Source organism: Gymnoscopelus microlampas (assembly GCF_963454915.1).
Source record: "Gymnoscopelus microlampas genome assembly, chromosome: 14".
In the NCBI taxonomy this organism is placed as follows: Eukaryota; Metazoa; Chordata; class Actinopteri; order Myctophiformes; family Myctophidae; genus Gymnoscopelus; species Gymnoscopelus microlampas.
The window spans coordinates 49,823,917-49,851,144 of NC_139951.1; the positions used below are offsets into that span (position 1 = coordinate 49,823,917).

Sequence of the window (27,228 nt, forward strand, 5' to 3'; positions counted from 1 at the left end):
TCCCAGGCCTGGCCCAGCAATGTGCCCAATATGACCGGGTCAAAGTGTCCATTTCACAGGGGAAATTAAATTGTCATTTACAGGCGTTTGGCAGTTTGTCGTTTGGCAGTTACAGTTTCCTTTTTCTTTATCTTTCTTTTAATGATGACTTTTCGCTTGCTTTTGCCATTGTTTAACTGGTTCAAAATTAGGCGGGAAAAAAAGTGCGGGGAAAAAAGTGCGGGGAAAAAAAGAGTGGGTGCCTCAGAGCATAGCGTCCACAAAGCCCTCAGATCTGTCCAGTAGGTGGCGCTGTGTGTGGTTCTCTCCCGGTTTGACCGGGCCGCTCTTGGGCAGCCGGAGCAGACATGTCCACAGAGAGCCGCTCTTAGGGAAACCCTTCATCTGCCGCCGGGGTTTCCAGGCGCCGCCGTCGCCCGCTACGCCGTACACCAGGGTCAGCATGTGTTTGACCGTGAACACCTGGTCGCCGCGCACGGCGGCGCTGAACAGCGCCCCCTTGCTGTTGACGTACATGCCGGGCATGGCGCTCCACTGGCCCGTGCTCAGGTTGTAGCGTTCCATCAGGCAGCGCAGGAAGTCATCGCCCGGCCCGTTACGCATCACGTACAGGCTGTCCCTGTGGGGTCACAGGGGAAAGGGACAAGTATGGGTTTTTATGATGCGATTATAGTGAGAGAGATTATCGTGCATACATTACATTTTAACCCATTGAGACCTGAAGCCGATTCTACATGTCTCCTAAATCTCAACAGTTTTCTCAAAAACGTATGTTTCTATATCAGCGGTTCTCAATCTTTTTCATGTCAAAGGACCCCCAAAATGATATGTATTTGTCCGCCAACCCCATCTGAAACTATGTTGTTCCAGGGACCCCCCCAGAAGCAAAGATTTGAATTTAAAATGTTCACTTTAAAGAATATATATATATATATATATATATATATATATATATTCAAAGATTTGCAAAAACGTTTTTTTTTTCAAAAATAGCAGATCTACAAGCTCGTAGCGTGACACTCGGTGCCACGCTATGAGCTTGCAGATCTGCTCACACAGTTATTATTTGATGCGATATTAAACACGATATGAAAATTCAGAATGGGGGGAAACCATGACCTGGCTAGGATGCATTAATTACGTCAGACTTTGGTGCTCTATAGTGGAGACTGACAGGAAACAGGGAGAGAGTGATGGGGAGAGACATGCGGACGCGGTCGCCTCGGAAAACAACAGCAAGTGTTGATCAAATAGAATACATGTTCGGTTACTGCATCGTCTATTTCTCGCTTCAAATGTTTTCAAAAACATTGTTGAGAGCAACGTTTAGCTGTAAATGGACATGGTGTGTTTGTTTACATGGCTGCCATGTTGGATACAGCATGAGATCAAGCAGCGCAGGTTGATATGAGCCAATCAGCTGCTCAGAGTCTTTGATTAGACAGGTTGATATGAGCCAATCAGGTGCTCAGAGTCTTTGATTGGACAGAGGTCTCTTATTGAGCTTATTGACCAATCAAGCATTCAACCAAGTCGTGTAATAACCCCGGTTAACGATCCAGGTAACAGCCCTCCCTCTACCTGTGGGCCACCATACAGGTTCATATTAAACCCTGATTAACCCATTAAGACCTGGAACTGTGTCATTTTTAGATTTGAGCTAAAAAGCATTATTTTACACTTTGGGCTATTCAAAAATAGCAGATCTACAAGCTCATAGCGCTACGAGCTTGTAGATCTGCTCTTTTTGAAAAATCGTGAAAATGTGTGCAAATCTTTGAATATATATATTTTTAAAGCGAACATTTTTAACTCAAATCTTTGCTTCTGGGGGGTCCCTGGAACAACATATTTTGATGGGGGTCCGCGGCCAAATACATATAATTTTTGGGGTCCTTTGACATGAAAAAGATTGAGCACCACTGATATAGAAACATAGGTTTTTCAGAAAACTGTTGAGATTTAGGAGACATGTAGAATCGGCTTCAGGTCTCAATGGGTTAACCCCTGGTTAACAGTCTCTACCTGTGAGCCACCATACAGTGTCCGTAGCTCTGCGGTCGTATCATGGTGGTGGTGAGCGTCCATCGGTCAGCCTCGGCCTCGTACTCGTAGATGTCCGTGGTGTCCGGCGGCCGCCAGAAGCAGACGAACATGCGGCGGCGGGCCACGGCGCACGCCGCCGCCGCCACGGGCCGGGGCGCCGGGCGGACGAACGTCCACTCGCCCGTCCGCACGTCGTACGCCTCCGCCGTGGAGACGGTCTTCTTCTGGACCTCGCCGCCCACCGCGTACAGACGGCCCTCGTGGCCCAGGAGGGTGAAGTCATACCTGAGACAAAATATATATATATATTTTATTTTTATTTTTTATGATTTGTACTTTATTTTCTTTTGTAGACAAACAAACAGAGAATTTTCTTTCAACAGATGATGCAATTTTTTTTTAGACAAGACATACAATAGACATCACAAGAACATTCTCAAACCAATAACTACATTACTAACGATTATAACAAGACAAGACAATACCATACACATCATACAAATGAACAAAACAAACAAAACACAAGAAAACAAAGAAAATATAAAGACAACAACAAAGGAAACAACAAAAATACAGTGCACAGAAGCCTACCGCCAGCAGTCAACCTCAGTCCTACCCCAGACAAATCTAACCCAAGTCCCTAAAAGGTTGTTGAAGCTCACATAGCGAGCTGGAAACGTCACCCAAGACCTGAAGCGTGTAAATGATAATATCCCCGTTTTAAATCATATTTATCCATCCTGTTGAGCAATCTATAAGACAATCTTTCATATGCGGCCAGTTGGGGTGCATTTCTCCTTTCCGACATGTCGCCTTTCCGACGTTGACGAACCCTATACCTAACCCTAACCCTAACCGCACGCGGAAGCCACTAGTCGGAGTGGTGAGATGTCGGAATGGAGAGTGAACACCGGCCAGTTGACCCAAGGAAGTAGACCACAGAGAAGGAGCCGGACCTGAGACAAAATATTAAAAGAAAAGAAACACCTCTATCTGCGTGATAATAATAATAATTAAGTGCATTTTTATGGAACTTTTATAAGTACTCAAACTTACTCACAGCGCTTTACAATGGTTCATTCATTCATATGGGGGGGGGGCATTGGGAGGTGAAGCGGTGAACAGTCAACGCCAGCGTCCTCACTTTTCCCATATTCACACGCCAATGGTGGCAAGCTAGCGCCGACCGACTGGATTCGAACCGCCAACCCACGGATCATTGGACGACCTGCTCTACCTCCTGAGCCACAGCTGCGTGATATAGGTGGCCACCTTTTTTTGGAGACCAGGAGCAGGTTGCAGTGTATTATTTCCATACCGAAATCCTGACATCACAGCGTTGTTTTTTGTATTGGAATTCCCAGGCAAATCTTAGATCGCGTCATATAAGACAAAATAATTGAATGTTGGGGTCGTACCTGGGTTGTTGGGGTCTCGGGTCGTACATGTATGTATTGTTAGGTCTTATAGGTACCTGGGTTGTTGGGTCGTACCTGGGTTGTTGGGGTCTCGGGTCGTACATGTATGTATTGTTAGGTCTTATAGGTACCTGGGTTGTTGGGTCGTACCTGGGTTGTTGTGGTCTAAGGGGTCGTACCTGGGTTGTTGGGTCGTACCTGGGTTGTTGTGGTCTAAGGGGTCGTACCTGGGTTGTTGTGGTCTAAGGGGTCGTACCTGGGTTGTTGTGGTCTAAGGGGTCGTACCTGGGTTGTTGTGGTCCAGGTAGAACGGTCCAGGCGCCCGTCTCGGGGTCGTAGCAGAAGCCTCGGTCCACCGTGGCCTTGCCGTAGCCATAGACCCCGCCCACCACGTAGAGGCGGTTGTCCAGGACGGCCACGCCGGCCATGGAGGTGCTGCAGGCCGTGGGGAGGTCCGTCAGGTGGCTCCACTCGCCCTGCGTCTCGTCCAGGTAGCAGACCACCCTGAAGGAGTCGTGGAGCTGCTCCGTGGAAGGGGAGTGGGTTCCCAGAGCCACGTACGCAGCAGGAGACAGAGACTCAGCGTACCTTAGGAGGGTCGTTATTATAGTTAACTGAAATAAACTTAAAAAACGAGGCCTGACAACTAAAGGATATACTGTAACTAAAACGAATGAATATGGATTAAAATCATAAATAAAGTGTCCTTAGTTGGTAGTACTTTAGTAGTCAATATTTCATATATAAGCTTGGTTGTTGGGTGGATATTATTAATATATGAATTCATATATGAATCAGGGATGTTGGTTGTCTAGGAAGTTGACAACCGGAAATGGTTGAATTTGTCGGAAGTACCGCCTAAGGAAATGACGTTGATGCTTTACAAATCTGTTAACATTCTCCGTGAATGAAACGAGTGTTGTGATTGGTCAAAAAATATCGTTTCCGGGGGAAAAGGAAATCCTGTCCACTCAGGACTTCCTAGACACTCGATGCTTTAGGTCGTGACCAGGCTCTTCTTTTCGCAGATGAGTGAGGCTGGGACTGAGGTTATATATGAATTGTATGAATATATTACATAATATATGAACATTTTCATGAAAACGCGTCTTCCAATTTTTGAGCTGTGCCAGTTTTGAGCCCTGTTGTTAAATAAAAACAAAACAGAATCGAATAGTGACAATTGCAGATCTACAAAGCTCATAGCACATCACAATGTAATGCATTGCGACAAATGGACAAATAACACCATATTACAATGAAAACAAGTAAACAAATATAAACTGAAGGTCAGCCTTAATTTTTTTTTCGAAAAAAAACTTTGAGAACAGATCAAAACTTAGCCGAAATTGTAAATAAAATTTTTAAAAAAGTCTATAGAAAAAGAAAAAAACAAGAACAACACATAAACTAAAAAGTAAACTATAAATCTAAACTATAACGCAGGCCCGGCGCCAGGATGAAATGACTGAGGGTGCAGTTGAAAATTGTGAGGGTGCACACCAGTGGCGCGCGCAAATTTGCGGTTATCGGGCGGATTGTGGACGTTTTTTTGTTACTTTATTTCGGTTTTAGGGTGAGGGTTAAGTAATTTAATTATTATTTTTGCCTGATTTTACCGATTTTTTTTTTTTTAATCAAAACATAGAAAATATAGAAAAATAAAATGTCTTTTTTTTTCAAAATAAACTGAGGGGGCACAATTTGAAACTGAGGGTGCCAGGCCCCTCCAGGCCCCCTCAGGCCCCCTCAGGCACCCCCGTGGCGCCGGGCCTGCTATAACGTTGGTACCTCAGTAGATCTTCGGGGAGGTTAGTCTCCGCCTCCTCTCTGAGGTCATCGTAGGCGTCCCGTAGGAACAGGGCGGAGCTCCGGAGCAGCGGCGTCAGGCCGTAGACGGAGGCGGCGTGGTACAGCAGCAGACAGTTGTCGGAGTCCACCACGTCGCAGAGGTGGCGGCACAACGGCGCCACCTGGAGGAACGCGGCGCACTCCACGGCCGCCACCAGTGCGTCGGGGTCGCCGCCGAGGGCGGGGACGACCTCGCCCCTGCAGACGGCCAGGGCCACCAGGAAACCCCGAGCGGTGACGCCGCCCTTCAGGTGGAGCTGGTCCTGGCGGCTCTCCGTCATCCCGGAGCGGAACAGAGCGCGGAAGTAGTCGCTACACCTTCCTAACAACGACCTCTCTGCTGTGAACCAGCTGTCCTCCACTCTCACCTGTAGGGGGCAGAACAGAGCGCAGAAGTAGTCGCTACAACACCTCCCTAACAAGGAGCGCTCTGCTGTGAACCAGCTGTCCTCCACTCTCACCTATAGGGGGCGCAGCAATTCATCTAATTAATTGATTTAACCCATTGAGACCTGGAGAGGTTTCTATGTTTGTTTGTTTTTATTTGAGCTTAAAAGCATTATTTTACACTTTAGCTATTAAAAAATAGCAGATATACAAGCTCATAGCGCGGCACCGAGTGCCACGCTATGAGCTTGTAGATCTGCTATTTTTTGAAAAATCTTGAAAATGGGTGCAAATCTTTGAATATATACATTTTTCAAAGAGAACATTTTTAACTCAAATCTTTGCTTCTGGGGGGGGTCCGTGGCACAAAACATTTTTAGATGGGGGTCCGCGGCCAAATGTATATCAATTTAGGGGTCCCTGGCATGAAAAAGGTTGAAAACCACTGATCTAATTAATTGATTTAATCGGTTGTAAGAGAATAATCGATCATTTAAGAAAATAATCAATTAATAATCTATCTGTCTGTGATTACAGGCGAACATTTTGAGGCTTTGACTTTGTCAGGGGCCAGTTTCGAATTGCAGCCTCCTGAAGGTACTCTTTTAGAGCGGTTTTGAAGGAGAGTCGGGTTTTACACTCCTTCGCGGCTTTTGGTAGGGAATTCCACATTTTAGTGGCATAGCAGGAGAACTAATTCAGACCCTTGTTTGTGCCAAATCTGGGCTGAACGTGATCCGTGGAGCTGCCTCTGGTGTTGTGATTGTGGACTTCATTTAGGTTTTCAAAGTAGTTTTACAGATACATGGGTATCTTAACGTTGTGGTGTATCTTGTAGACCAGGCCCATTGCAAGTTGCTGTACTCTGTCCTCTACCCTGAGCCATCCAACACTAGCAAAGTGAGCAGGGGTTAGATGAGTCTTGGATGCAAGGCCAAGGAGTAGCCTTACTAGTTTGTTTTGGGATGTCTGGAGCCTTGTTTTTAAGGCCTTAGTGGTGTTGTGGTACCATGAGGTGCATGCAAAGTCGAAAAATTGTGAAAATAGCAGATATACAAGCTTGGTGAAAAGTGTTTACATCTACAAGCACAGAGCTTGTAGTTCTGCTATTGTCACTATTTATGCATTTATATTACATATTTATGCTACGCCACCATGCAACATAAGTAGAAAACAGAGTGCTTTTTTTTTTTTTTTTTTCTACATTTTTATCCCACGATTTTGTAACCCTTATTTTTCACCCAGTGATCCTGGGCGCTACACTCCCCTCACCAGCCTTACAGCCTAGGGAGGCCAGGGTCGAGCGCATGCTTCTTGATTTTTAGATTTATGGATAAAGTATTTGGTTAGTCTGCAGTTCTCTCTCACCCTCACACAGCCCGTCCACTGATCCCTCCTCTGCCCCAGATCAGGGTTCATGTCCTGGCCGTCAGGTTGCTGGTTGACGTGGGAGCAGGCCTCCATGATGATCTGTCACGCTCTGGTTGGAGGAGGAGGGGAGGGGGCTTAGGGGGGGGGTTTCCCCTCTCTCCCCACATGTGTATGTATTACTCTAGTGACAATGCATGAGGAGCATGTGAGCTGAGTGTTGATTATAGCAGCAACGTGTGGATCTGTGTCCCAGGAAAATCCAACGCATGTTGAAGTTAGTCAGCGTTCAGGCTGTGTTGTGTCTGTGTGCCTTCTGCCTGCCCCGCCAAGCTCTGAAAATAGACCTGTGCTATAGATAGATACCTACCACACACACACACACACACACACACACACACACACACACACACACACACACACACACACACACACACACACACACACACACGTTGGTATTACTGTACATGAGGACGTCAACATTTGTAGGGTGCGAATTTTCATGAAGGCCATTTTTAACCCCCTTCAAGCCAAACATAGCTGATCTATATCACCTATTTTATGTGCAAGGTTCAAGGTTGTGCTTTTATTGTTTACATCTGGTGTACATGACAGTAAAACGTATTTCTTGTTCGGCATCCTTCAGGTAATAATAATAATAAAACAGGCATAACCTCTAAATATCTAACCCTAACCTGAATCTTTTCCTATAATTGTAAACCATAACCAGATCTATTTTATCCTTAAAAACAACTCACGAGGTCCATGAAACTGGTCCTCATGCTGGTGTATTTGTCATATACTACTATATACTTGTGGCCACATTTTGTCCCCACAAGTATAGTAATACGCGCACGCACGCACGCACGCACGCACGCACGCACGCACGCACGCACGCACGCACGCACGCACGCACGCACGCACGCACGCACGCACGCACGCACGCACGCACGCACGCACGCACGCACGCACGCACGCACGCACGCACGCACGCACGCACGCACGCACGCACACACACACACACACACACACACACACACACACACACACACACACACACACACACACACACACACACACACACACACACACACACACACACACACACACACACACACACACACACGCCTCTCAGTGGTAAAGTGGCAGCCAGGCAGCTCCCTCCAGAATGCAGCGACGCCATTGGTCGGTTCGCGCGTCATAATCATAATTCATGCTCTTTGCCGTGCGCTGTTTTGTTTTTGTCGCGTCAGACTTTTCACTTTTTGTCCAAAATCTCAAATAAACAAATAACACGACACAAATATAGTGCAAAAATACTAGTCTGTGTAATAACAGGCTGCGGAATAGAACCTAAATATGGTCTCTGTCGGGTGGAAACCTCATATGTCCAAGACTGTTACTTTTCAGGATTCAAATTCAAAAGCGTCAAAAATAGCAGATCTACAAGCTCATAGCGCGGCACCGAGTGCCGCGCTATGAGCTTGTAGATCTGCTATTGTTGAAAAATCGTGAAAATGTGTGAAAGTCTTTGAATATGTGTATTTTTAAAGCGAACATTTTTAACTCAAATCTTTGCTTCTGGGGGGTCCCTGGAACAAAATATTTTGATGGGGGTCCGTGGCCAAATACATATCATTTTGGGGGTCCTTGACATGGAAAAGATTGAGCACCACTGATATAGAAACATACGTTTTTCAGAAAACTGTTGGGATTTAGGAGACATGTAGAATCGGCTTCAGGTCTCAATGGGTTAAAATGTTAAAATGTTCGCTTTGAAAATATATATTATTCAAAATATTTGCGAAATCTTAAAAGGTCACAGCTTGTAGATCTGCTATTTTTGAATAGCCAAATAAATCTTAACATGACACAGATGCGTTCCTGGATTGAAAGGGTTAAGGCTGAAATGATAACAAACGTTATAAAGTCCTGGGGGACTTGTTTCCATTGTGGTCCTATGTGTTCAATTCAATTCAAATGAAGCTCATAAAGAACTATCTCCCGTGTGGCAGTAGTAGTGTGGATTCTCTCTTGGCTGAGCGGTACGTGTTCGCTCCATCTGGGAGACCCCCGGTTTGAATCCCGGGGAGGAACATAAAACAACAGACATGCAGGCTCCACAGAGACACTGTGTGTGTGTGTGTGTGTGTGTGTGTGTGTGTGTGTGTGTGTGTGTGTGTGTGTGTGTGTGTGTGTGTGTGTGTGTGTGTGTGTGTGTGTGTGTGTGTGTGTGGGAATTGGTTGTTTTTATGGAGTGAAGGCTAGGGTCAGGATTAGACATTTAGAGGTTTAGGAGTAAGAGGTAAGAGTTATGTCTCATTTGCACTAAGTTTTGCACTGGGAAAAGCTGTGTTGTGAGCTTGTAGATCAGATTTTTCTGGTTTACAGGTTAAAAATGGAATGATTTCATTTTGTAAATCACAAATGTCCTCACAAATATAACAATACTGACGTGTGTGTGTGTGTGTGTGTGTGTGTGTGTGTGTGTGTGTGTGTGTGTGTGTGTGTGTGTGTGTGTGTGTTTTCACTGCAGTGGATTCTTGGCATGAGAACCAGGGATTTTCCATGTTCTTCTGACTTCGTTTTGGGACTTTTTTCCCACTCCTAACTCACCCCCCCCCCACCACACACACACACACACACACACACACACACACACACACACACACACACACACACACACACACACACACACACACACACACACACACACACACACACCCTCCCCACTCCCTTCTGTAATTTATGCATTGACTCCCTCATCTGCCTGTGTCTCCGTGGTAATGAGTTTTGTGTGTGTGTGTGTGTGTGTGTGTGCGTGCGTGCGTGCGTGCGTGTGTGCGTGTGTATGCGTGTGCACGCACGTGTTTGTGTGTGTGTGTGTGTGTGTGTGTTGAACAACTCATCATTCTCCCCTTTAGCCTTGAACTGAGCAAGTTCATGGGAATGGGAGAGAGAGAGAGAGAGAGAGAGAGAGAGAGAGAGAGAGAGAGAGAGAGAGAGAGAGAGAGAGAGAGAGAGAGAGAGAGAGAGAGAGAGAGAGAGAGAGAGAGAGAGAGAGAGAGAGAGAGAGAGAGAGAGAGAGAGAGAGAGAGAGAGAGAGAGAGAGAGAGAGAGAGAGAGAGAGAGAGAGAGAGAGAGAGAGAGAGAGAGAGAGAGAGAGAGAGATCAGGAATGTGTGGGTCTTTGTTTTAATCAATAACAGATGCTTTAACTCTCAGAAGTTGCCTTTCTCTTAACCACCACGCTCTCTGTGTGAGAGATCAGACGTCCAGGTCTGTCCCGGATTGTCCCGGTTTCTAGCTGGGTGTCCTGAGTGCCGGAGAAATCATACGTTTCGTCGTTTTTAGAAAAAAAGTGTCAGTTTCCAGCATTCACTAGCAAATTGTCCTGCCACCCTGCCCCGCCCCCCCCATAATTAGCATAATAATATTATTAGATGCTTACTCATACTCTCAGCACTTACATAAATGTGTATCATGTTCTGTTCCCACTGATTATTAGTGAACCTCCAGCCCATGGTGCTGAGAGGTGCATGTCCTTTGGGTGCTAAACGCTAAAATAAACACTACGCTACGCGCTAGGCTAAACGCTAAGCTAAACACTAAGCTACACGCTAGCTTAAACGCTAAGCTAAACACTAAGTTAGGCTAATTGTCTCCCATCATTACAAGACTGACATGAAATGTCATTTACAGCTTGGCTACTAACTCATTCACTGCCAGCTGTCTTATTTCTGACTGGTTGCCCACAGTCAGAAATAAGACCCACTGCCAGCCATTTTCGTTATTTTTTGTACCTTTTCAACTGGTCACAGAAAATGTATAATCCATTGTGATCGCTAAGCCTGTTGGCGACCCCTTCATTGGCTGGCCTTTAAGAAAGTGAGAAAGTAACGAGATAGTGACGACTAGTTGCAGGGTCTGTTTATTCACAGCTTTGCCAAGCTGTAAAAATGGCTATGGCGAGTGTGTGGGCCAACGTCCGCAGTCATTTAAGGCAGTGGTTTTCAAACTGTGGGTCCCCAAATTATTTTGGGGGGTCCCCCAGATGATTATCTTAATGTGCAACATTGTTTTCTCACTCAACAGTAAACAAACCAACGTATATGTGTATACAGGGTATCTGCACTTTTATAAAGTGACAATTTAATGACTTTTAAGACCTTTTTAATAGGTCCCGGCCACAACATATTCTCAGATGGGGTTCCGTGGCCAAAGACATGAAAAGGTTTGAGAACCACTGATTTTAGGGTTCCGGTGGTTCCCGGTGATGCAAGCATGACATTGCATTAATGTTTGAAGTCTCAGTCATGACATTGTATCGTAGTGTCTCGCATCTGAACCCAGTATATTTAATAACAGCGTACATTCCTGTGTCTGTTATTATTTTACCATGTCAGAAAATCACATTATTCATTGTTGTGTCTTGACCCGTGCTTTTTTCCTTCTTTACTTTTAAAAGATCTACACCATGCATTTAAAAAAATATATACTGTATATATTTAATATAATTTTGTTTATGTGTCTCAAACGTTGTTCAAAAGGTTTGAGCCTAAATCAAGCCTCAGATATACTCATTCACACTAACTTCTCTGTGGCTTATAAAGCACTTTCACCTGCAATACCACATTGTTCTGATTTGGCACGTGGCGCTATTGAGCCAGTTTGTATGCATGTTATCTCCTGGTTCTTTGTGAAAAAAGAAAAAGTGCGACGCGTTTTGAGCTTGTAGATCGGCTATTTTTGCTACTTTTGTGTGACATAGTATGGCAATGCTTTTTAGGGACTTTTGATATAATAATACATTTAAAAAAAAAGGGGGGGGGGGGGTGCTCCTCCACACTGTTTCTCAAATCATACATTAGGACACAGTTTTTGTCCAGTGGTGAGATGTCATTTAGCTTAAAATCCATCCCTATGCAGATGACTCCATGACATCACATGTTGTTGTAGCTTCATCACATCTGCTGAGCGTTACGTCTAGATGTGAAGGAACCAGAGCTCAACACCCGGGGAATCCCAGTCTGGCCCCTACAGCACTGGTTCCTAAACTGGGGGCCAGGACCGCCAGAGGGGACCCCAAATTATTTTTTGGGGCTCCCCAGATGGTTAGCTTATAATGTGCAACAATGTTTTCTCACTCAACAGTAAACAAACCAACATAAGTGTATACAGGGTATCTGCACATTTATAAAGTAAAAATCGTATGACTTTTAAGACCTTTTAAATACAGAATTGGCCAAAAATGTACAAATATTACGTAATAAAGACACAAACATTGTGAAAGTAGCCGAGCTGGTAGTTGGGCTATTTTCACAATATTTATCTGTGGAACCGAGTCAAACTAAATGTAATGCCTCAACTCCTATACGATTCCAAGTGCTTGTCTGGGTGGGGGTCCCCAGTTCAAATATGATTCTTTTGGGGGGTCCCCAGTTCAGGTATGATTATTTGGGGGAGGGGTCCCCAGTTCAAATATGATTCTTTTGGGGGGTCCCCAGGTCAAATATGATTAATTTGGGGGGGGTCCTAGCCTGAACATTTGACAACCCTTGACCTACAGCCCACATCAGGACCATGGCTGTCTGCATTGATTGATTGAATACTTTATTAACAAAAACTTATTATACAAGCAATGCTAGGAGGATAACACAAAAAAAACCTGAGGGCTTGTTTCCATTGTGGTCTTATGCCATGTGTATTGAAGAAGACATACAAGACATAACACATTATAATACATAATACATAATACAATACAAATCATCATCAATACAGGAGCAATAATAGGTTTATTCACAGACGCTGGCAGGCTAGAAGACTATATCTATGCCCTGTCTGTGTATCAGAGTTATTGATGACAGCACACATCAGAGAGTTATTGATGACAGCACACATCAGAGAGTTATTGATGACAGCACACATCAGAGAGTTATGATTGAGATAGATCATATCTGGATGTAAAACTGGGATACATGTGTGTTTAGTTTGTTGGGCACGTAGAATAGACTACGATTAGATCAAAAACATTTTGCTTCAAAGTATAAATCCAGACTTTGTGTCACATCAATACCAGACACTTAATTATGATTGTGCTATAAATCTATTGACTTATCATTGAGTAATGTATCATGTTGTCAGAGACATGCTGTGAGGAGCAAAGCTTGTAGACGTGAGTTCAACTCAAAGGAAGTTATTTACAGCAGCGGTTCTCAACGTTTTCCATGTCAAAGACCCCCAAATGTATAGATATCTTCTTTTTAAATAGCAGATGTACTTCGTGCCGCGCTGTAAGCTTGTAGATATGCTATTTTTAATAAACTTTATAAATGGATAAAGTGGTTGATTTGGAACCCCCCGAAGGACCCCTGGGGGTCCCCGGACCCCACTTTGAGAACCAATGATTTACAGGCAATATTTCATCGTTGTCGTATGAGAGCATCTGTCTATCCGTCAATAGTCAGTAGTATTTATCTTCCTTTGCTGTGCTCTTTGTAATAAAACATTGAATTCAGGGTCTAGTCACGCATTTTCAAGGATTTTGGAAACAAAGTTACAGTAATAATGTAATAAGCGTAATAAATAATAATAATGATGTGATAAACTGTCTGCACAATGGATTAGAAACACATACGATGTAGACAGAATAGAATAGAATGAGTTTGTAGATCCACTTTTTGTGCATGACACTGAACACTAAATCAGGCATAACTCCAACCTTAACCCTAAACCTAACCTCTAAATACCTCATCTCAACCTCAAGCTTTTCCTAATTGTAAGGCTGTGTGTGTGTGTGTGTGTGTGTGTGTGTGTGTGTGTGTGTGTGTGTGTGTGTGTGTGTGTGTGTGTGTGTGTGTGTGTGTGTGTGTGTGTGTGTGTGTGTGTGTGTGTGTGTGTGTGTGTGTGTGTGTGTGTGTGTGTGTGTGTGTGTGTGTCAGAGCAGACACAGACTGCTTACGGAGGGGAATTCCCCTCACATGCTCAACATGACAGGTGGATTATAGCTAACTGTTGAGCTGAGGGAAAACACAGGTTGATGTGGATAGCGTGGGGGGGGGGGGGGCGTGTGTGTGTGGGGTGGGGGGGGGAAGAAAACAAACCTCCAGATGCTGATGTCAGGCATTCTGACAGGCTCATATTCACTTTAACAGCTTGTAAGGTTTATGCGTAATAACGTAATAACGTACATGGTGCATTCTAACAGTCTGCCTCTGTACCTGCTGAAAATCTGACTTTAGGACTTAACCCATTAAGACCTGAGGTGATTCTTAAACTAAATCCTAACAGGTTTTTTTTGAAAAAAATCAGAAAAATATTTTTTCCATACTTTTCAAAAATAGCAGATATACAAGCTCATAGTGCGGCACTCGGTGCCGCGCTATGAGCTTGTATATCTGCTATTTTTGAATAGCCAAAGAAATCTAAAGTGACACGCATCTGTGTCACTTCCAGGTCTTAATGGCTTAAAGGGATAGTTCACCCCAAAATGACTTTTTTTCTCCTATGGATTAGTCACCCCATGGAGACTTGAAATTCATGCAGATATTTGACCATTTAAACCAGTGGCTGGTCCATGGAATGTCTGAGGGCCCCAGTTAGCCTGAGGACCACTAAAACCTCTCAGTGCTGTTATATACCTATAGTTGTTATAATCAGCCCATTTCCTCCTTGGGAATTAGTCTTGTTTTAATGTATAATTTGTCTAAATCCTTTAACATTAGATCAGACGGGGCTGGGTTTGTTGTGATCACGTTATTTCCGGGTCTACTCTTCTCCTGAAGTCACAGGATCACTCATAGGTTGACGAACAGCACCACCTAACGTAAAAATGTCAAGGACCCCCATAACTCTGAGAGTAATTGCTGTTGTACTTTTTCTCTGTTGTTTTAGGGTGTAGTTGGTAGGGAGCCCTTCCCTCTGCCTGCTACTCCAGTCTCAACACCAGGGGGCGCTCCTCCACCTCCCACCCCAGTGGAGTGTGTGGAGGGTTACTATGAGGAGGCCCAGCCCTACGAACAGACCATCAATGGTAAGACATGATAGTACTCTATTACTGTAATCTATTACCACAGTATGAGGAGTAACAAACCATCAATGGTAAGACATGATAGTACTCTATCTCGCTGTCCTGTGAGTCACCATTTGACTCTCAGGGAGACACAGAGGCAGCAGGTCACGTGATTGCAAAAGGGACAGCCCAAAAGGGACAGCCCAAAAGGGACAGCCCATAAGGGACAGCCCATAAGGGACAGCCCAAAAGGGACATTATTATTACTCTCCGCCAGGAGAGTATTGTTATCACTGCGTTTTCACTTTCTAAACATGACACACCGATTGGTCAAGCCTCACGTGACACGTGAAATACTGTGATCTGATTGGCTAGTGACGCCACCGGGCCTATATATACATGGCATCACTCTGACAGTGTCTCCGCCACTGTCAGAGTGAGGTAAGACGGGAACCATGAAATGGCTGCATGGCTGATACATAATTGGCAGATAGGACAGATAGGACATTTATATAGACAGGAGGGATATGACAGAGGACACTCATACAGACAGGAGGGATAGGACACTCACACAGACAGAACGGAAGAGGACACTTACCCAGACAGGTTGGATAGGACACTTACATATACAAGAGGGATAGCGACCTATAAATACATGTGTCACTGTGATAAGCCAGATTCCAATACCGAAAATCCGGCCACTAGCTCACTCCCAGACCTTCGAACCGGAAGTAGTCAAGTAGTCGCGGTCCAATTGTTCCTATCTGTCTTATTGGACAGATAGGACAGATAGGACACTTATATAGACAGGAGGGATATGACACTTACATAGACAGGACGGATAGGACATGAGGGATAGGACACTTACACAGAATGAACGGAAGAGGACCAGTGATGTTGCTAGGTTTTCAATGTAATGGGTCCTGGGATGCAAGGGTGGTCTTTTAGATGGGTCCCAGGGACATTTTATGGGTCCCCAATTACACGTCCCCCCCCTATCGTTTTCTTTGATCTCCAATCTCCATATCTTCTATGCGTGTGTGACTGTGTACATTATATCCTGATGCAGTGGATCTCAACCTTTTCAGGCAGCGACCCCCCAAAATAATCATATTTTAACTGGGGACCCCCCACCCTGAGGAATTAGGAGTTGAGGCACTTCATTTAGTTTGATTCAGTTCCACAGATACATATTGTGAAAATAGCAGATCTAGATCAGTGCGACCCGTTCCTGCTTTTCAAGACCGATACCGATATATATACATATATTAAAAAATCATAAATATATTTTTTCAAATGTATATGATTCTGTAGTATTAGCACACCTTATGGTAAGAAATACTAGTAGTGGGCAATAGGTGGATTTAACATACCTTTGACCAATAGAATACATTTAATCATAGAACCTTTTAATCATTATTATTATTTTATTTTGTATTATTTATGAATGTAGAATTTATTTTTACTATTTATTGTGTAGACTGAAAACACTGGCTTACAGTGGAAGTATTGGCAAATAAAGAAATAGGAATTCAAGAAATAATGAAGACAAATACTGACAATGCCTATGAACATTGGCTTGCAGTTATTGCACATAGTCAACATGCAATAATACTATTAGGCTTGTCATTGAGAAAGGAAAATAAAGTTGTCTTTTTGAGGAGAAGTGGAACCTTATAAGTCACTTTAAGTTTAGCATGAGGGAGAGGGTCTACCCTCTTCAGGGAATTAATTGTTATGATATCTCTAAGCTACAGAAAACATCCAGTTGCCTATTAAACATACACAAGACACAGACGATAGACAACCGGTTACTTACAGCTGCCATTAATTAGTGCTTTTGTTTGCCTTTGTGGTCAAATCAGGGTCAAATGCATAGGATCAACGAGCCATCGTTAACCTGCTAATGTTACACAGCTGATTGGCAACATGCGTTAATCCACCACTCACTCTGATCTCCAAGCAAGTGGGAGAACACTCTAAAATCGGGGATTTTACTTTGGCTGGTCAATTTAAGATGACAACAGCAACAAAGATTAGTAGTAGACCTGTATGTATGATGATCAGTTATTATTCCAGACAGTGGTCTATCCAAGACGTTTTAACACGTTTAAGAGCAGGTCCTCATGCCGTCTCTCTCTCTCTCTGTGTGTGAGTAGCGTAGACTAACAGCGAGGGGCTGTGCTGCTGCTTCTGCCACACAACGCCGTTTAACCGAGTTATACTTCTCCAGTACAACGGTGTCTAACCGGAGAGTTATACTTCTCCACCAACGGTGCCTAACCGAGAGAGTCCATGTAGATCACAGCTGACAAATATTATATATTATCGGAGCTAATCGGAGCTGCGTCCCATGGACGCACTAGAGTTGTCATGAATGCGTCCTTTCGCAATATGGTGCGTCAGCGACGCAGGACGCAGGCCTACGAGCATCTCTGGAGGACACTTACCCAGACAGGATGGATAGGACACTTACATATACAAGAGGGATAGCGACCTTCGCGACCTTCGAACCAACACAAGTCTTCTGGCGGAGAGTTGTGCTCCGAGGAGCACTTTTTCTAGTTATTATTATTATTGTAAAAAAGGGGGCAAAAAAACGTTTTTCTCTGCTTTCTGTTGTTTTGGGCGAAAACCAACCCTTATTCAACTGCCCATAACTATGGAATGGATTATCGCGGCGGCACAATTTTTTTTCTCCGAGTCTACGAGACCCTCCTACGTCTGTTAAAGTCACTTTTTTAGGAGAGAAGCTATTTAAACGCTTTTTTCAACTCGTTGGATAGATTTTATTGTGCGCTAGAAGTTAAAAGATCTGAGAGCATTTCAGAAAAGCTTTACTTTTTGGATACGATGTGCAGGAAGGGGTAAGAAACATGTAAAGTGGGAAATGTGCGAAAAGGGTTCTCTAAAACGGCACCGGTCCACGTAGGACCTCATCTCGGAGCTACATAGCGGAGGGAGAGGTTCTAAATGGGGCAGCTATAGATGATGTTTTTTTCTGGCAGTTAATGAGTTAACCTTTGACCCTTTGACCCTCTCCTCCTCAGACGACGGCGAGGCGGTCAGCTCGTCCTACGAGTCGTACGACGAGGAGGAAGTGACCCGGGGGAAGTGCTCTTCGTCGTCGTCTTCGTCGGCGCAGCACCAGTGGCCGTCAGCAGAGGCCTCCATCGAGCTGATGAAGGACGCCCGCATCTGTGCCTTCCTGTGGAGGAAGAAGTGGCTGGGCCAGTGGGCCAAGCAGCTGTGTGTCGTCAAAGACCAGCGCCTCCTGGTGAGTGGAGGGAGGAACTGCATCCTCCTCGAAGTCACAGGGGGAAAAAAAGAAAAAAAACAGCCGCCAAATACAATACACATAGCTTTGGGGGTCCTTGACATGAAAAGGTTTGAGCACCACTGATATAGAAACAAACAAAACTGTTAGGATGTAGAAGACATTAAGTAGAATCGGCCTCAGGTCTTAAAGGTAGGGTAAGTGATTTTCTTTGGTTAAAATAAGTACTCATTGCTATAGAGTGTTTGTTCAGTAAAAGGAGTCTCCTTGTCTCTCCACCTCTTTATTAACACATTGACTGCCTAGATCGAGTTAACTCGATATTAGCTTTTCATCACTTGCCTGCCAAGATCGAGTTAACTCGATTTTAGCAAAACAATTTTTTTTCTTTTTTTTTTTTTTACTTTTTTTTTTTTTAATTTGACCCAAAGACCAAGGAGATATGAATTTTCGAAGATCTTTACTCTCATCCACTTCCTTGTTAACTTAAAACTTTAAAAATGTGTATCTCGGCTCCTGAGTACTTTTTTTTTTTTCATTGAAAAATCTCTTGCATGAATAACAATAGGCAGTGAAAATAATTCAGGCAGTCAATGTGTTAAACAGAAAATGCATTTTCGTTTCAGTTTCAGTTTAATTTCCAATTTTATCCAATCAGGACAGAGAACTCAATCAGGATACAGATTAAACAAGTGAAATATGAAGTGATGACACTAAGAAATGAGCAGGCAAAATTGGAACTGGAACACTATAAAAACAAAGCTTAAAAATGGGTACTTTATCCTGATTGGCTGAGATTTTGACACCTACCGGAAAATGTATTTTCTGTTTATTAAAGAGCTGGAGAGACGGGGAGACTCCTGTTACTGAACAAGCACTCTATAGCAATGATTACTATCACAATATAGAGCTATTTAACACTGTTACTGAACAAACACTCTATAGCAATGATTACTATCACAATATAGTGCTTTAACCTTTTAACAAAATACTTTTTGTTTTAACCCAAAAATATCACTTACCCTACCTTTAATGAGTTAACAATGTTCTATGGCAGGGGTGATGCAACTTTGATGATGTAGAGAGCCTCTATATTTCCACACTCACTGACACATTGCATATACTGTCGGGCCATTCTATGTCACACAAAAATAGGAGAACTACAAACGCGTTGCGTTTTGATCTTGTAGATTGTATATCTTTAAAATGACACAGTATGCGTTTCCCTGATTGAATGGCCTATAAGGAGCAGCCCCCCCCCCCCCCCCCCCCCCCTCTACAGAGCGTGCCAAAAATCCTGAGGGGGCGTCAACAATTGTCTTTTGGTAACGGCGGACATCTTTGAGGGGTAAAAAACCAGGTTGACTTAACATTGCCCAATGCCACGCCCAATGCCATGCCCCCCCGTGGTGACGACACGTTGGCACGCTCTATACCCTTGGTTCTCAAAGTGGGGTCCGGGGACCCCCAGGGGTCCTTGAGGGAGTTCCAGGGGGTCCCCAGCTTAAAGGATAGTTAGGAACCAAATGGACCCTTATGGGTCTGTAACTCTGAGAGTGTACAAATGGAACCAAATGGACCCGTTAGGGTCCATTTGGTTCCATTTGTACACTCTCAGAGTTAAATTATCACTGATTTTAGGATATAAATTGGGGTCCCAGAGATAGAAATGTCATTAAATGGGGGTCCGTAGCCTAATGCATGTCAAAATGGGGGTCCTTGAAATTAAAATGGTTGAGAATCACCGCTAGAGATGTAAAAATCTTCTCTTATGGGGGTCCCTGAGGCATATCTTTTCAAATGGGGGTCCGCGGGCTAATAAGTGTCAATTTGGGGGTCCTTGACATGAAAAAGTTTGAGAACCACTGCTCTATACTATGTGTTATTGTTGTGTTATCTCCTCTCAGTGCTACAAGAGCTCCAAGGAGCAGACCCCCCTGCTGGACGTGAGTCTGCTGGGCTGCAGCGTGGTCTACAAGGAGAAGCATCAGCCCAGGAGGAAGGAGCACAAGCTGAAGATCGTCCCTCTGGGCGGGGAGGCCATCGTCCTGGGTCTGCAGAGCAAGGAGCAGACGGAACAGTGGCTGAAGGTCAGAGACCAGAGACAATTTTCATTCAGTTTTAGTCATATTTTAGTCATCTGAAATGTTTTAGTTTTTCTCTAGTTTTAGTCGACTTAAATATCATAAGATTATAGTCGACTAAATCTACAGTTTATTTAGTCGACTATAATGTATCTTGGCGGTGCCTTGATGGCGTCATAATGGCTGACTTGGTTGCATGCTGAAAATAGCCGATCTACAAGCTCACAACGCGTCGCGCTGCGACGCGTTGTGAGCTTGTAGATCTGCTATTTTCAGAGCGCAACACCCGAGCGCAACCAAACATAAAATGACTTGTCTTTTAGTTCTACTGGATCTCTTCTCCACTAGATCCCTCACTAACATTTTAGTCTAGTTTTTATTTGTTGACGGAATTGTCAGTATATATTTAGTCTTAGTTTTAGTCATCGTACCTTAGTTTATATTTAGTTTTTATTTAGTTTTGGTCATAGTTTTAGTTGACGAAATCAACACTGGCAGAGACAATACACACACACACACACACACACAGAACCCAGTTTCTACCACCTCTATTTTTTATTATGGATAACATAATGAACAGACATTTATTATGGATTATACCAGGGGTCCTCAACAGGCGGACCGCGGTCCGTTTCCGGACCGCGGGGCACCTCTCTGTGGACCCTGGGAAAATTATAATAAAAAAATAAAAAATATATGTATATATATATATTTTTTTTTAAATAACTATAACCCTAACCCTAAAACCGAATTAAAGTAAGAAAAAACGGGGGGAAAAGTACCCGAATCCGCCCAAATCCGCGAAAAAATCGCGCGCGCGCCCCTGGATTATACAATAGCACATCGTCTATGTCCACAACGTGTTACTTTTCAGGATTCAAAGTGTGTGTGTGTGTGTGTGTGTGTGTGTGTGTGTGTGTGTGTGTGTGTGTGTGTGTGTGTGTGTGTGTGTGTGCGTGTGCGTGTGTGTGTTTTCTCCACCAGGTCATTCAGGACATCAGTCCTCGGCCGGCAGAGAGCTGTGACTCTCAACACGTTGGCTCTGACTCTCCTAGACTCATCTGTACCAAGGTACAGATTACTGTAATATATTACTGTAATATAATACTGTAATATATTACTGTAATATAATACTGTAATATAATATTCATCTGCACTAAGGTACAGCCCTCCAACTGTACATATTGTTGCCTGTTGTGAAGATAACTGATTAACCAGTCTAAAACTACATAGTTCAATGTTGAAAATGAGTGGTATTGCCCTTTAACATGTTAATGTGTCCTCACAGGGGGAGCTCAGTGAGCGACAATCTGTAGCCTCAGAGAGTGGAAGCAGCACTGACAGCCACGCTGACACTCCTGACACCAAAGACGGTGAGCTAGTACTTAAAAATATATATATAAAAAATGTTCTTTTCATCCATTTTTATTTATCTCTAAGCAGATATTCAATCGTTATTTTCCTCTCTTCTTATTGCTTATGTAACAGGAATGTGTGGGTTGCTTGTACACACAAAAATGTCCCTTGTGATAAATAAAGTTAAGTTGGAAGTTGAAGATAGTTTAACGTGTGTATTTCCTTCTGTAGACGTTTGCACAATATCTGCTGCATAATCATTTGTAATAATACAGAAATCACCAATGGTATTTGATAGCAAATAAAATAACCAGCATATGTCTAAAATGTTTGGAAAGATTAGTCACTTGTTCTTAAGTATAAGCACTAATATCACTTTAAACAAGCCTGTAATTGCACATTTTGCTAAACTTAAAGGGGAATTTTGCCTGACGGTTTTCCTACCTTTTCTATGATGCTATGATATCCTAGGACACGGTACAGTAGAAATATTTCATAACTCCATCCCGGGTCTGCCGCAGCTAAAAACCCATGCCTATGGGACTTGCTCTAAATCGCGTATTTTAACAGCTTTTTTTTTTTAGATCTGATGTTCATAATGACAGAACACTATGCAACGTGATTGTCTTGAATGTGCCCCACCGGAAGTCTCGTTAAAATCTCGTCCAACGAGACTTCCGGTGGGGCACATTCAAGACAATCTTCAATCTATTCAAGCCACGTTCCCCTCAAATCCACAGTGAAGAAGAAATATGGAGCCGGCCTGAAGTTCAGCAACCTCATGAACATTGGCAAGAAGAAACCATCGTCCCTAGAGAGCCCCGAGAAATGTGTCGACACCTCAGGTAAACACACACACCTCAGGTAAACACACACACCTCAGGTAAACACACACACCTCAGGTAAACACACACACCTCAGGTAAACACACACACCTCAGGTAAACACACACACCTCAGGTAAACACACACACCTCAGGTATACACACACACCTCAGGTAAACACACACACCTCAGGTAAACACACACACCTCAGGTAAACACACACACCTCAGGTAAACACACACACCTCAGGTAAACAAACACACCTCAGGTAAACACACACACCTCAGGTAAACACACACACCTCAGGTAAACACACACACCTCAGGTAAACAAACACACCTCAGGTAAACACACACACCTCAGGTAAACACACACACCTCAGGTAAACACACACACCTCAGGTAAACAAACACACCTCAGGTAAACACACACACCTCAGGTAAACACACACACCTCAGGTAAACACACACACCTCAGGTAAACACACACACCTCAGGTAAACACACACACCTCAGGTAAACAAACACACCTCAGGTAAACACACACACCTCAGGTAAACACACACACCTCAGGTAAACACACACACCTCAGGTAAACACACACACCTCAGGTAAACACACACACCTCAGGTAAACACACACACCTCAGGTAAACACACACACCTCAGGTAAACACACACACCTCAGGTAAACACACACACCTCAGGTAAACACACACACCTCAGGTAAACACACACACACCTCAGGTATACACACAACATGTCTGCTTCCACATAACACTCAGAAAGGTGTGTCTCTCATGGCCCTCAATCACTCGCTCATATTTTGTCTTTATGAGAGCTTCGTGCAAGCTAGCCAGCTAAATGTTTTTTTTTACCGGGACAACAATTCATTTGAAATCGGGGTCCAGGGACTAATAACTTTGCCCTAACCTTAATAAAAATGAATTACTTACCTAAACAGAACCCAAATTATGTTCAAAGCAAGCTACCGTTAATTACAAACCACTGACCCTAACAACACACCAACGTGTGTTTGTCGTCTAATATGAACCCACTCTGAGGTACATTACCCATAAATGCGTAACTTGGCAGGAATGTATGTCGTACAACAAACTCATCTTTGTGAAATCTCTTTGTATATTTAAGTTATTTTGCTATTTTTGACTTACGAAGCCTAAAAACCAAACGGAAATTACATTTTCATTCATAATTATGTTCCAATGTTCAATGCCAAAAACACTATCAAATCGTTAATTGCAAAATCTTGTATGACAATTAATCGTCAACTTTGTAACCTTGACAGTGATGGGTGGTGGTGATACACTTATTGGTTTTAACTCTTGCTCATTTTATTTTCATATTTGTCTATTTTGTTTAAGAAAGTAGGTAGCTGATATATTGCATTTTTACCTTAGCACTAGGTATACTCTTAGTTGTTTTAGAAGAGTATACCTAGAGTATCTTATAGGTATACTTTACCTTATACTCTTTTCTTATATCTTATATGTTTATGTTTTAGAAGAGAATGCACTTAAGACTTCTGGTGATTAGTAGTGTTCTTGCCTACCTATGTTGAATGCACTTACTGTAAGTCGCTTTGGATAAAAGCGTGTGTATGTGTGTGTGTGCTCCTGCAGGCTACCTCAACGTGCTGGTCAACAGCCAGTGGAGACCGCGCTGGTGTCTGATCAAAGACGGACAGCTGTGGTTCTACCAGGACAAGGGGAAGACCAAGGCCAGCCAGCCGGCCGTCCCTCTGGAGGGCTGCAGCGTCCTGCCCGACCCCAGCCCCGAACACCTCTACTCCTTTAGCATCAGTCTGTATGGGACACAGCTAGCAGCGCTAGAGGTGAGAACTAATAACGGGACACAGCTAGCAGCGCTAGCGGTGAGAGCTAATACTCCTTTAGCATCAGTCTGTATGGCAGTGGTTCTCAAACTTTTTCGTGCCAAGGACCCCCAAATAGATGCTTATTAGACCGCGGACCCCCATTTGAAAAGATGTGCCAGGGACCCCCATTCAACCATTTTAATGTCAAGGACCCCCAGTTTGACATGCATTAGGGCTACGGACCCCCATTTAATGGCATTTATGTCTCTGGGACCCCAATTCATATTGTAAAAGCAATGTTAATTTAACTCTGAGAGTGTACAAATGGAACCAAATGGACCCGTTAGGGTCCATTTGGTTCCCTGTCCATCATTTAGCTGGGGACCCCCTGGAACCCTCTCAAGTACCCTTGGGGGTCCCCGGACCCCACTTTGAGAACCAATGCTGTACGGGACACAGCTACAGTGTGTGTGTGTGTGTGTGTGTGTGTGTGTGTGTGTGTGTGTGTGTGTGTGTGTGTGTGTGTGTGTGTGTGTGTGTGTGTGTGTGTGTGTGTGTGTGTGTGTGTGTGTGTGTGTGTGTGTGTGTGTGTATCTTCATGAGGCCAGCCTGTGACATCAGTCATCTACGGCGCTGTTATCCAAACAGTGGGTCGGGACCTCTTTGTGGGTCGCGGATCCATTTTCGTGGGTCGCGAGTTAAAATCCCTTTATTTTTATGTTTCCTGAATGTATTCGTTCATTATTATTATTTTAAAATATATTTTAATGATTTCCAGAAAATCTTCCGGGTTGAAAACAAATTCAAACATTTGAAAGCTAAACGTTTGGGAACCACTGTGTCTACACAGTGTGACATGACTATGATTTAGGATGACAAATATGTGGGTTTCTGTGTGTGTGTGTGTGTGTGTGTGTGTGTGTGTGTGTGTGTGTGTGTGTGTGTGTGTGTGTGTGTGTGTGTGTGTGTGTGTGTGTGTGTGTGTGTGTGTGTGTGTGTGTGTGTGTGTGTGTGTGTGTGTGTGTGTGTGTGTGTGTGTGCGCGTGTGTATGTGTGCGTGAGTGAGTGAGTGCATGCATATGCGAGTGTGTGTGTGGGTTGGTTTCACTGCACACACATCAGTGTGTGGGTGGGGGTTTCGGTGTGTATGTGCATTCATTTTGTGTGTGTGTGTGTGTGTGTGTGTGTGTGTGTGTGTGTGTGTGTGTGTGTGTGTGTGTGTGTGTGTGTGTGTGTGTGTGTGTGTGTGTGTGCAGGGTCAGGGTGTCCAGGGATTAGGGGATCTTATAGAGGAACACCCTTTTTCATGAAGTTTCCACCAGTACCACCCTGTTACTCAGCCAGACAGTCACTCACAGCCAATCACATTCTTTGTTTAGTCTCAAAGGCTTTTATCCCGACATGTTTATGATTCCCTCTGCATATTTGTTTTCCATAAACTGAAAAACACACAAACTAGTCATTATTATGTCCTACGTATTGATTCGTTGACGTTCCATAGGACAGTCAAAGGTCAAAGGTTATGGGCACACTTGTCTCGTCAATGCGTCTTCTGTGATCTGATCACAGCAGACCAAAAGAAACTACGGCCAGACATTAAAATCTAAGTGAAAGGAGTTTTACTGATGATACTGACTGTAGGAGGTTTGAGCCTGTAGACTAGAGCCTATCAACAACTTGATACCAAAACCTAGACAAAGGCTGCCACCTAGTGGCGGTTTAGATAAACTGTTTAAACTGTTCACCCCTAGTAATTGATTTTACATACTGGCCCTTATATTTATAATGGAGTGTAAAAATCGCACCCTGTGTGAAGGTAGCGGCGCCTTTGATACATTTTGTCATCGATATGTGTTTATAATGTGTTTATAGCCATGTGTCACGTGAAGCTTGACCAATCACTTTGTTGACGGGTCTGACCAATCAGAGCGTTGACGGGTCTGACCAATCAGAGCGTTGACGGGTCTGACCAATCAGAGCGTTGACGGGTCTGACCAATCAGAGCGTTGACGGGTCTGACCAATCAGAGCGTTGACGGTGAACACGGACAAAGTCAGGTATAGAGCAGGATCCGCTCTATACCTAAAGGTATAGAGCGGCTAGCGCCGCTAAAAATCGGCCGTAGGGCAACGTCAAAGTCACATTTATGAAGCGATCCTATACAGCCAATCCTAGCGTACATTTGGTCGGAGCTTTGATAAATCTGACGGCTGAAACCGAGTGTCATTTAAATAACACGCCCTTTAAATATTCTCCAAACGACCCGACATGAAGAACCAGAATACGACCAAACAAAGCATGAAGTTTCCCCCGCTCGCCTCGCTCCCTTTCATGTCCGTGTGTCTGACGTACACACACACACACACACACACACACACACACACACACACACACACACACACACACACACACACCTACTTGCAATGCAAGCCCAAGACAAGTGTAGCATTAATTTGGCACTCTGTGGAAACAGCAGTCTTTCATGTATTCCGTGATGGTACAATCTTTGTCAAGTAGCCTTTGTGAATGACACCAAACTCATCGTCATAAATCATACCATACGTTTGTATATTAATTTAACCCATTACGAGTAGGGGTGTGCCGATATATCGTTCCGCGATATATCGCGATACGTTTTCGTGACGATATGTATCGTTTAAAAAAAAAAAAAAAAAAAAACTTTTTTACAATCATAATAATCAAGCTTGCAAACAGCACCGAGGTGAAAAGGGTGACAACATGTTGTTGTTTTTTCGGGTCAGGTGTCACACTATT

At 43.7% G+C, this 27,228-nt stretch overlaps 2 protein-coding genes across 4 annotated transcripts in view; one reads left to right on the forward strand and one right to left on the reverse strand.

The window, feature by feature from the left end:
• The window catches only part of afap1l2 (actin filament associated protein 1-like 2), an 80,618-nt gene that overhangs the window by 41,658 nt on the left and 11,732 nt on the right, over nt 1–27,228 (forward strand). For all 3 annotated transcript variants that reach the window (XM_084079131.1, XM_084079132.1, XM_084079133.1), the window contains exons 5-11: nt 14,963–15,101; nt 18,131–18,357; nt 20,265–20,447; nt 21,426–21,512; nt 21,730–21,814; nt 22,538–22,642; nt 24,260–24,471. In XM_084079131.1, the coding sequence (XP_083935257.1) occupies nt 14,963–15,101; nt 18,131–18,357; nt 20,265–20,447; nt 21,426–21,512; nt 21,730–21,814; nt 22,538–22,642; nt 24,260–24,471 (1,038 nt within the window). The remainder of the gene's footprint in view (nt 1–14,962; nt 15,102–18,130; nt 18,358–20,264; nt 20,448–21,425; nt 21,513–21,729; nt 21,815–22,537; nt 22,643–24,259; nt 24,472–27,228) is intronic.
• Nucleotides 236–7,166, reverse strand: LOC311059587 (kelch repeat and BTB domain-containing protein 13; the record flags this gene model as incomplete). Its single annotated transcript, XM_084077593.1, has 6 exons — nt 236–619; nt 2,026–2,331; nt 3,750–4,052; nt 5,256–5,633; nt 5,727–5,776; nt 7,071–7,166. 6 exons carry the CDS (start codon nt 7,164–7,166, stop codon nt 244–246), a joined length of 1,509 nt encoding a protein of 502 aa, XP_083933719.1. The 3' UTR covers nt 236–243.